The sequence below is a fragment of the Cibotium barometz genome, chromosome 17, assembly GCF_041138505.1.
Source record: "Cibotium barometz isolate CiBa-2024 chromosome 17, ASM4113850v1, whole genome shotgun sequence".
Lineage (NCBI taxonomy): Eukaryota > Viridiplantae > Streptophyta > Polypodiopsida > Cyatheales > Cibotiaceae > Cibotium > Cibotium barometz.
This window is the reverse complement of record NC_141062.1, coordinates 12,297,850-12,309,719: the sequence shown is the minus strand read 5'-3', so window position 1 is coordinate 12,309,719 and position 11,870 is coordinate 12,297,850. Positions and strand designations below refer to the sequence as shown.

Genomic DNA, 11,870 nt, shown 5'->3' with positions numbered 1-11,870 from the left:
CATGTGTGCCTCACGATGTGTGTGCACATGTATTTGTGTATTTCAGTGTGTATGAGTGTATATATATGTAAGTTTATATGCATGTATGTATATGCGTGAGGTTAAGTAAGTGTGTACATGTAAGTATGCATATTTGTGTATGTGCACGTGCATGCGAGTGTGTATGCATGTGTTTTTTATGTGCGTGTGTGTGTTTTTTGTGTGCATGTGTGTGTGTGCAGTGCGTTGCATGCATGCACACGCATGTGTTAATGTTGGCATATATATAGATCTTTTTATATACATATATACATACCTATAAATACATACATATATATATATATATATATATATATATATATATATATATATGTATGTATGTATGTATGTATGTATGTATGTATGTATGTGTGTGTGTGTGTGTTCTCTCTCTCTCACACACGTGCATATAATATAATATTATGTGTGTGCACGTGTGTGTGTGTGTGTGTGTGTGTGTGTGCTAGGGAAAACAAATGAGCAAATGAGAAACTCTCTAATATGTAGGTGTGTTTATATATATATATATATATATATATATATATATAACTCATTCAATGAGCAAATGACTTGATGGTGACAACTAATTGTGAGCCCCAATGCATTTAGGCATGTGTAAAAAATACATATAAAAATTAAAAAAATTCTCCTTTCTCCTTTATATGAAAGATCTCTCCTCTTGCCAAGTGGGGCTCTGCTTTGCTTGCCACATGACAGGTTACAAGTAATATATTTATAGATGAAAATTCATTCGTTCTCAAATAAAGATTAGGAAAATCCCTAGCCGGCAAAAACGTTGTATGCCATTTTTTGCTAGCACTAAAATCTACAAGAATTCATTCCTTTAAATAAAGATTAGGAAAATCCCTAGCGAAAACCTTGTATGCTATTTTTTTCTAGCACTAGTGCATTTTTCTCTCAAGCTTTTTTTGTACAATAAAATAAATTCACATCATTAAAACTTTTTTTGTAAAACAACACAAGCTATTTATTAGAAGAGCCACAAGAGTGTATAGGGAATTTCCATGGTAGTAGTTTGGATAAAAAGGGAGAAAAAGTTTAGCTTAGACTAGACAAAGCTAGCATGCTCAAGTCCTGCTAGCCTAAGCAAGTTAGCAAAATGTAAAAGAGGAATTTTTAAAAATTGGAAAGGTACATGTGTAAAAGTGGCATCCTAGCTTTTAAAAGTGACTTCCTAGCTTTCAAGATTCTCCATAAGTGACTTCCTAGCTTTCAAGATTCTCCATAAGTGATGATCTTAAATTTTTGGTTAGTAAAAGATTGTTTTCCTTTATGATGAAAACTTTGCAAAGAATAATGATAAGTAATAGAAAAGGGAAATTTGATATGTTACTTTGATTTATATGCAAATTTGAATGCTATTATGTTATACAATTAGTCCTAAAAATATAAATGTCAAACAAAAAATAAATGTCAAAAGCTAGAAACATATTGATCTCATCAACATCTTGTCCTAGATCTTGGAAATCTATATTTAAAGTCCATCTCCAAATGTATAGGTAGTCTTTCAATTGTTAATATTATTTATTAAAAAAGATGTGTTTTGAACTCTCTCGTCTTCATTTGTACTACATCCATTAGTGACTCTAGAGTAGTTGGTGGTTGAGATCATCAATCAAGTCTTCAATTGCACAATCCTATTTGGTTTTGTCGAACGGCAAGCTAGTCAAGTCCATTAAAAAAAGGGATCATTTTATTCATAGGTAAGGGGTTTTTTACATACCCCTTGAATGCATGCGATACATAGCGTTTCGTAGTAGTTTACCCCCAAGATTTGTTCACATTGCTTGGACAAAACAAAGGTGTTGCTTTGATCCATTCACACCATTCATAGCTTTGTGGAGTCTATTGCAAAAAAATAAAAAATAATAATTGCATGGGGAATTTCTTTCATGAACACTTCTGCATTGAATCTTTAACCATGAGACATCAAATAAGCCTACTCCGCGAGGTCTTTGAAATAAACCTTAACGATATTATGTTTTTTTTCATGATCGTCCAATTGAGATATAACAAGACTAGTATTTGAACTATAATAAGACTAGTATCTCTAGTGCTATCACTTGGATTTCATAATGGGAATTTTTGTAGAACAAATAACTTGTGGATGCTATCACTTGGATTTCATAATAGGCCACAATCAAAAAACTTGTGGATGGTATTCACAACTCATATGGACTACACATGGTTCACATCTACTCTTTGCCTTCGCCATAGAAAGCATATTCAAATACAAGTTCTATTTATTTAGTATTGTAGACTGTAGTATTGCTTGGTGTCCACGTGGTTCACGTTGGTCTTTATTTCAGCTAATAAAAGCATATCCAAATGCAAGTGTTATTTATGGAGTGGTGGATTATTTCAATTAATCTTTATTGTACTCAAGTTTGAGCTATCCGAAACCCAACATAAAAACTCAAAATTAGGGATTGCACGGCCGAGCATTCTAAAACGGAATGCTACATTCCACAGGGAAAAAGCTCTGATTTCTCTTCCAAGACAACCACCTTGGTGATCATCAACAAGGTAATTGCACTAATCATGAGCTATATTTCTGATGAGTGCTGGACGTGGGCCCTAATTGTTGTAGTTGAAGGCGGCACAAGCTGCCTATGGAGTCTGCATCTGAATGAACCTGTGTGGGTTGTGGGGGCACACAGGCATGCTTTCACATTTGCCCCTTCCTTAGGCATGGCCTTACTGTAATTGGGCGCTGGGCTGGCGGCAATAGGAGAAGAAGCAGGTGTCCATTCTCTGTCTGCTTTCATGATCGCCTGCCTGCATGACTCGCAGCATGCACATGAAGAGGAGGCGGAGGCCTTGTTGTTGTGGGAGAAATTTGGTAGTGCACATGCTTGTAGAATTTTAAAAAATCTTTACAAGTATAAAGATGCGTGAAGAGTGTCGGAAGCATAATATTATATATAGAAACTGGGTAGGAACTTGGAAGCAAGCGGCCTTGCAGGATGAGAGCAGCCTCCAGAGTCCACTGCCAGCGGTTGTCGCTTGAACCGCCCGCAGATCGACGATGCCTACGTCACTTGACAGGCGCGCTAATATTAAAAGTCATACAACGGTCCCGTTCAAGGATGACGCAGTAGAAATAACGTCTTCTGTTTTTCATAATTTACTTTATTTTTGGACAATCACTCAAAATAAATGGTTGTATTTTACGACCATAATACCTTTAAAAAATGGCCAGACATGCGTCAAAAAAAACCTTGGCCACCCATGAGAATGCTTTTGGAAATCAACAAACCATTGTAACCATAACAGTAGCATCGTAACCATGAGTAGCATCGTAACCATGGCAGTAGCTCAGTTGGTAGAAACTAACGAGTGCTCCCATTGGTCGTGGGTTTGATCAGCATTGTAACCATGGCAGTAGCTCAGTTGGTAGAAACTAACGAGTGCTCCCATTGGTCGTGGGTTTGATCTTCCTCTCAGTAACTACAGTGGATATACACCCTTGTAAATTTAACTACAGTGGATATACACTGTTGTAAATGTAAATTAAACTACAGTGGATATACACTGTTGTAAATTTACTGTGGTGTGTGAGAGTTATGTAAACAAAGCCGATGTAGATATCTATTTACTATTAATTTCAATCCTTCATCAAGTTTTTTTTTAAATTCCTCTGTTTTCCCAAACTTTTTTAAAGTTTTTAAAAAACTATATATATATATATGTAAATTGACACTGATTGTTTATGGTTGGAACTTGGGCTGCTACTACATGCAACATTGTTTATGGTGGAAATTAGCCTTGAGTTCAAGTCCTACTGTTGGTAGTATATGTCTACTTGTTGCATTCTATGGAAGTTAATACCTTTTTCTTTCTTCTCATCATAGACGTCAGGACATGGCTGTAAAGTAAAGGCTGAAGATTTTTCCAATTGCTGCCGTGTCAGAACTAGCGCAAAGAAATCTTGTTTTCCAAATATTGACGCGTCCTGATTGCCTTTTTAAACAAAGAGAGAAAAAAACGGCTCCCGGGGGCCACCATTGTTTGGAAAATGGCCTCTCGAGTCCCACCAAGAACGATTCCCTACTCCATCGCGTCGCAAGTTGGTAGCACCACACACGCCAAGCTTGCCATTGTCGCGATCTTTTAGGCAATTTCACGTGTGGCCAGAGCTTAATGGGAATTTTTCGGTTTTATAACTAAAATCTATTTTTAAAAAAATTCGATCGGTTCAAGGCAAGCCCAAAAATTTCGATCGGTTGAAGGCAAGCCCAAAATCTGGTCGGGATTTTTAAATTTCAGTCTGCAAAATACACTAAAGGCCGGTTTTTTTCGTGAACACTGCGTGACCAAACCCTCCCTCCCCCTGACGAAGCTTAAGCCTGCCATTATTTATTGCGGTATTGATCTCATCTTAAAGACCCCTAGCTTGCATTGTTGCGGTATGGATCTCATTTTAAAGACCCAGTCCCATATAATGTGTCCGTGGCTTTACTTCTATCTGTCCACCACAGCTGCAAGGTTTCATGAAGGCGCTCTCTACTATAGGTTTCGTGGGTGAAGTCTCTCTTCTATAGATAGGTTTCTGTTGGGTTTCGTGGGTGACGGTTCTCTGCTGTAGGTTTCGTAGCTGGGCAACACTTCGTGACACAGCTGCAAGGCGTCATGGAGGCTCTCTATTGTAGGTTTGGTGGGTGAAGGCTCTCTGCTACAGGTTTCTGTTGGGTTTCGTGGGTGATTTTTGTAACACTGTGGATGATTTTACTAGCTCTTTCGTTTCCGTTTGGCTGCGGAGGTTGATAGCAAACATACAAACGAACTTAGGAATTTTGTAACTTTTCATGTGATATTTTTTCCAATCCAGCAATTTCTGGAAGGATTGAGAACTTGGATTTGTTACTGCTTTGTCCACAACTAAGTCCAAAGTAATCTCTATTCTTTTACTACTCAAGCACTATTTTTTTTGAAGTACAAGCCTACTTAGCCCCAATCCCGGATGTGACTTTACACTACACATGTACCTAGTGCTTCATGAAGCGTGTACATCCTAGGTCTCATAATTCCATTCTTGAGTTTGATGGCTCACCCTTATATACCTTTGGTATTCATGTTGAGATTATTCAAAAACCACCACCAAGCCTTTACCAATACCTTTTCACAAGTTGTACACTTAAACCTGATATACCACTGGCTTTGATTATTAAAAAAAACCAAGACAAAACAAAAAAAAGGTTTGACACAAGCCTATTAAGTATTTCTCCATGTTAAAGTTCACCCTATTAAAAGTTACAAGAGTGGTAGGTATATTATTTGAGGAACGTCTATAGTATAAATGAAAAGATGTAGATGACCAACACACTGCTTATAATTCAGTTTTCATTAAGCAAAAAAGCTTTTATGCGTGGAAGCATTGTACATCCCCAAACGTAAATGCCACATCACAACATAGTTAAATAAGCGCCCCTTCAAGGAGGATCATATGTTACTGTCAACATGCTTTTACTCCCTATTCTGAGTTATGATTCTATCCGGTAGTGTATCTTGGGGTATACAAATCAACGAGTTTTGTTTGGTTGAATTTATAACTCTTTTTTTTACTCACAGTCTTTAGATTGGAAATTATCAAATAGTTGCCATGCATGTGTCTTCTAAGGAGAAGCAAAACCCACAACGATGGCAAATTGGTTAAGGTCCCTAAACATGAACTAGAAAATCTTCCAAAACAAAATTAGCAACCCAAAAGTGGGACAAGAAAAATGAGCATGCATGTTCATTGAATCCTTGCAGGGTGTGCATTTGTGTAGAGTGTGCATGTGTGTAAAGCTAGCTAAATCACCCATTCAGAGTGAGCACTATTTGGCAAATTAAGTTCACCTATCATTAGACTGTTTCAATTAGGCTTGGGGTAGTATAAAGATTGTTCAAAATGGCTAGGGCATATCCACTTTACATGCATGTTTCACCTAGTGAAAATAGACAATGGAAGATCAACAAGATGAGTCCTCCTTGCTGCGCAAATGCTTCCAAGCGTGATCTCTCTCACAATCTTGTTTGTGCAAAGCCTTCAAGATTGAATTATAGTTATAGTTACCATAGAAAGTATAATTATAACATTCAATTTCTAAAATAATCAAGTTCCATTGTGAGATCAAACGTGAAAATTTTTTCTCCCTTTTTTTTTTTCTGCCTCTGACCACACTGCCATCGGATACAACGATTGTTTCTGAATTGCTCTGTTCTTTCTTAGCGTGTACTTTGCATTTGTGAAATAATACTTTAAATTTAAGATTGCATTTCTGAAATACTATTTCAGATTTACGATTTGGTCATGTATATGTATGGTATAATTATTATTTCACATTCGACATATATAATATGGTGGTAATGCGATTAACCAAAAACGTACCAAGTTCTCTCTCTATATATTGACCAATTAGTAGTCGATGAGAACTTTTTTTTCCCAACCAACGAAAATTATTATCAGAAACTATGAAAAATCATTCCTTAAAATAAACATTAGGAAAATCCCTAGCCGGTAAAACCACTGTATGCCATATTTTTCTAGCACTGGTGTGTTTTCGTCTCAAGCTGAGGGAACTATTTATACCTACGCTTTTTTATACAATAAAGGAAATTCACATCATTAAAACGTTTTCTGTAAAACAGCACAAGATATTTATTAGAAGAGCCACAGGAGTGGTGGATCGGGAATTTCCACGGCAGTTCTGATAATAATGGAGTAAGAGTTTAGCTTAGACTAGACAAAGCTGGCAGGCTTGGAAAAATTGCCTGCTAGCCTAAGCAAGGTAGCAGAATGCACATCAACCCAGGTTGTGAAGTAGAGCTTGAACCACTCCGAAGCAGGTGGGAGGGAGACCCATGCGGCATAGCTGGCTGATAATCTGAAAGCGTTCGCTAGAGAAGCAAGCAGCCCCCTAAGCAAGGGACCACAAACTAAAAAAAGGCTGCCGGAGAAGGGAAAATTTGTGCCCGTTGAAAGCCATTAAAAGCGTAGGAGACTAGCTGACAAAAATGAGCGAATACCATGCCCTCACCACAAAGTCCACTCTAAATGGGTATAGGGAGAGTGGTTAGGAGCACGATGACCTCCAGAGACACGGCTTCAGCGCAAGTCCAAATCAGCTTCCTGTGTGAGGGAGGAGGACGACGACACATGTGGGAATGAGAATGATGCAGGAGGAAGAGAGGGGAAGGAAGCATTGACAGAGGGGAGTGAGGCATATGAGGCACCGGATGGAAGGGAGGTGTAAGAGGCATTTGCAGAATCCTGAACTCCATAAAGTGTTTCATATACAGGCTTCAGCCGGATGCTCAAGATAACGCAGAGAACCACTCCCACCAAAGAGACTCCAGCCATTATCAGAAACGTCAAACGGAAGCAATGAGCTCCAGTGCATACCAGGTCTGATGCATCTTCCAATGGTACACCGTACTGTCGAGATACCTCAAGATCATACAGGCTGCCTGCAAGGAGGGTGGAGAACAAAAGTGACGCTATGGGGTCAGCCAATGTGATGAAATTGTAGAGTATGCCAAAGTGTTTCAACCCAAAGATCTCTGACACTGTGGGAACAATCACTGCTATGTGGACGCCATAGCAAAGACCCAAGATTGAGGAGGCAAGATAGAGCGACCCTGGAAAAGGGAAGGCAAAGAAGAGGTGAGCGATGATCATCAGGGCTTGACATGCGGCAATCCAAACAGGACGAGGAGTGATGGACGATCTGCAGGTAAGGACCATGCAGATAAATTAAAGGCCATCCCAACACAATTTGCAGATGAAATTTAATGGAAATAAAAATTGGAAGCAGAAATAAAGAGAGGATTGAAAAGCCAACCTGATGAAATGCTCCGACACGGAGCCGCCTCCAAGACGTCCAAGAAAGCCCCAAATGCTTGAAAGTAATACAAAGGTTGAGACTTCACTGTAACCCTGTGCTTCCCCAAGCTGGCTCAAATTGTCGCTTGCCGTGATAGCCGTCCCCACCCCACAGAAGAAGGTAAAAAACAGGAGCCAGAAGTCAGCCTTGATCAACGCCTGTTTCAGCTTGAAGTCCTCACCCCTCCTTGGGCGCCTCTTCTTCCCCCTTACAGCTCCTTCACCAAGGGCCAGCAGGACATCTGCTTCCTCCTCTTCGCGCTCAAAAACCTTGGGACCCCTCTTGCTCAACTTTTCTTCACCCTCAAGAGCCAAGTCTCCTTTATCACCACCTAGATCCCCTGTCTCATCGGGAGTTTCTGGAGGCTGGTGTAAGGGATCAGCTGGGAATGCTCCTGTAATATCCAGTTTGGCCTTTTGCTTGGGCAATAGACCCCGTATGAGCACCCTTAGAGGAACAAAAATGGGAGCTAAAAGAAAGAGAAACATCACAGTCACAACTATATATGAGACAAGAGTGTTCGAAACAAACTCGTCCAAGAAAACGGCAACAAACAGATAAATGGCAAGAGCAATGCAGACAATATATATGAACCGAAACTGCCTCTGCTCCTCTTCAAATTCAGAATAAGACCCCCCATTTGGTGAAGCCTTAACGGGCCGGATGAAGCCCATACACAACAAGCATACAAGGGTTGGCCCTACAGCCAGGAAAAAGATAAGGCTGACCGCATCACTGCCCAGCAGCGAGTAGAATATTTGTGTGAAAATGGCACCACTGAGGCCAATGAAACCCTTAAGAAACCCGACAATAGTGCCCCTGCTCTTGGGGAAGTTCCTCATGCAGGTAACCAAAACTGCCGTGTTAAACCATGTCATGCTGTTCCCGCCCACAAAAATTGCAATGCACATCTGAAAATTGCCAATGTTACGTCAGGTTATGCGACAACTAAGAATGACATTCAGAAACTCTCTGTTAATCTTCATTCAAAACCTAGTTTTCCAGATAAGGATGACCAATGAAGCCAGGAGCCCTTTCCTGGGCACTGGATGACCCAGCCTCCAGGGATATTCCTGGCCGTCTCAGACATGACAGTGAAGTACAGGCAGCATTCCTTGCCTGATGACAACGGGCGAGAAATTCAGTGTACATCATGTCAGATTCTGGACAGACTGCCAGTAACTGGCCGAGCAGATACCCTTGTTTTCTGCAGGTCAAATGTCCCTGTCAGAATCTCAAATGCTGAGGAGTGCAAGTTCCTGTAGAATTTACTTGCGTTGTAATGGGTACATATCCAAAACCCAAAAGCTCTCGTGCTTATAGGTTTCAAATTACAGTATTTCAGATACAGATATAATTTGATTGATATTGTCCTCATTGGATTTGTTTAAATAGCTTGATTCCGTTAAAAAAATGCAAAATCTAGAGTGGGTTGAATGTGTTTTAAAAAAAAATGGAGTTTAAAATTGATGGGTGTGAAGGGGATTCAATGTCAAATTCTAGCTCCATTTCCTTCGAATCAAAGTAGAACACCCCATGGTCCATGTACCGTAATGGATGCTGGATGTCAAATTCCATGTGCGCCGTGATTTTTTAACCACCAACACCATTTTCATTAAACCACATGCTCCCAGCTTCCATGATGGACCAGATCAGTATTTCCATTCTGCAAGTGGAGAATGGCCTAGAACACACCATGGTCCATGTGAGGTAATGGATACTGGTTGTCAAATTCCATGCCTGCTGGGATTTATTAACCGCGGCCAACGTTTTCATTAAACTTTCCATCTCATACCACCAAACCTAGCTTACAGCCTGCTGATGTGTCGCTCCCAGCTCCCATGACGGACCATAATGGCCAGATCGCTATTTTCATTCTGCAAGTGGGAGCTCCCAGCAACCGTTGGTCACCTCCACATGCAGAATAACCACGTATAGTATAATCTACACTTAAACTCTTTAACATTTCCTTCAAATCAAGGTAGAACACTCTATGGTCCAGGTACCGTTATGGACACTAGTTGTCGAATTTGCCGTGATTTTTAAAACCATCACAAAAACCATCACAAAGAATCAAATTGCACAGTGCCGAACCTAGCTTATTGCTAATGTGTTGCTCCCAGCTTCCATGACGGGCCAGAATGGTCAGATCCACATGCAGAACGGCCTCCTTATGACCATTTTGTTAAGCAGACGTCTGCTTTATATGCTAAAAAATGGGCGCAAAAAAACCCAAAAAAAAAACTTTTGAAAACCAAAAAAATAGTGGGTTGTGGTTTTGTGTGACCTGCCAGAGGGGGCGAGGGTTGATGATGCGGCTGGCGACGAGCCACAGAGAGCCGAAGCCCAGGAAGCCTTCGAGGGCGGCGATGGAGAGGATGACCCAAGGGGGCACTTTGTTGCAGAGGAGGCCAGCCAGAATGCCCACGTTCTCCCCAAAGTCCTTGCAAAGGGCAAGGTAGTTGAGCTGCACCTGATTCAGCTGCAGCACTGACTTGAGAGTGGCGGAGTAGTTGGCGTAGGCGGCTGTGTTGCCCGCAAACGCCTGCACCCAGATGGCCGCCACCAGTCCCATCCACTTGGAAAGCTCCGCCAAGCCGCCATGCCGGCGCCATGAATCCATTGTTAAAAGCCAAGCACGAAAGGGAGTAACAGAAGTTTATGTGTTGAAGGTAGAAGAGAACATAACCTTGCTGCAGAGATGAAACCGAAGCATGTGGAAGACGGGAGGTTTAAAGGCACGGGAGCGCGCCGCCGATGCTCGTGACTCCGTGAGGCTCCTTAAGGGCTACGTTAGCGTGGGGGCCGCGTGCCCTTGAACTTTAGGTTTTGTCTGGTCCACCACAAGGTTGGGGACCATTGTTTTATTTTATTGTGGGTGCATATTATTCACTCAAATGCATTAATTAAATTTTTTGTGGGTGCTTCTCTTTAATTTTTTGGACGAAAACCTTAGCTTCAATAAGGTTTGAAACATTAGTGCTTAGATATTTTGTTCTCAAAGGTTTCTCTTTAATTAATAGCAATTATTAAATTCTAATGTTGAAGATGAAAGAAATGAGGATAAAATAGTGAAACTACAATAAAATCACCGCACAAAATACTAAGAATTGAAGAGTTTTATATTACCAGCATACAAAAATAGCAACATAATAAAAATCACAACTTAGTAAAATTACACCATATTGAAAATTTAAAAAATAATATTAACAATTCAAGAAATTAATATTAGTATGTTGTGATCTTAATTTATACAAATTAATATTACAACATTCTAAAATTACAACATAAATGAATTAATATTTAATTATTAATGCTTGTCCATGGCTCTGTCACGCCTACTGAGGAGCCCCAAGTCTTTACTTCTGGCATCAACATCATGCCACTTCGCCTACCCACTATGCCCTGGTGACAGCAGCACTAAGCAGTAATCATCCCCATATAAGAAAGACTACTCCATCGCAAGCAAAGCTACGAACGAAATGTTGTGGGAGCATATTTGGCTGCAGTCCAAAAACACTTTTAGGATCAAAAGTGGTTACCCTCTTCTCGCTAACACCCAGTCATACATCTAGAAAGCATGAAGTGAAATTAAATTGTTATTTTTAAAATCTGGAACACCGCTGTAAATAAATAATCAACGCCAAATTTTTGGCACTGTAAAAATTCATACAAATTTTCAACACTGTAAAAATCCATATAACACTATAAAAAAACCAATGCATGAATACAGAATACATAATAATTTTGTTTATTTTTCCCATCTCCGATGTACAAACCCTTAAGTCATTTCTAAACTCTCTTCTAATCTTCAACAAGCACCAATCCTTCCACCTTACTACCCCCAAAGCAACCCTCGCCCCCTTCCCTCTCTCTGGTCATCGCCCCCTTTCCTCTCTCCTCTCTCCACAACTCCCATCCATCCCTTCCAGCCCCTGCGTTTAACCTCCGCCCTTTCCATCG

General features: G+C 40.3%; 1 protein-coding gene across 1 annotated transcript; it reads right to left on the bottom strand.

Annotated features, from left to right (window-relative positions):
* Positions 1-6,656: 6,656 nt before the first annotated feature.
* Positions 6,657-10,674, bottom strand: LOC147629686 (protein NUCLEAR FUSION DEFECTIVE 4-like). The gene is made up of 3 exons (XM_086811230.1): positions 10,195-10,674; positions 7,866-8,818; positions 6,657-7,751 (listed from the first exon to the last, which is right to left on the bottom strand). Exons 1-3 carry the CDS (start codon positions 10,528-10,530, stop codon positions 7,130-7,132), a joined length of 1,911 nt encoding a protein of 636 aa, XP_086667356.1. The 5' UTR covers positions 10,531-10,674; the 3' UTR covers positions 6,657-7,129.
* Positions 10,675-11,870: the final 1,196 nt, after the last annotated feature.

Excerpts from the sequence above, each read along its gene's own strand:
- LOC147629686 (XM_086811230.1), bottom strand. The coding sequence starts at position 10,530 with ATGGATTCATGGCGCCGGCATGGCGGCTTGGCGGAGCTTTCCAAGTGG. Across the intron at positions 8,819-10,194 it reads ACCCTCGCCCCCTCTGGCAG|ATGTGCATTGCAATTTTTGT; the intron begins GTCACACAAAAC and ends GGCAATTTTCAG. Across the intron at positions 7,752-7,865 it reads GTGTCGGAGCATTTCATCAG|ATCGTCCATCACTCCTCGTC; the intron begins GTTGGCTTTTCA and ends CCTTACCTGCAG.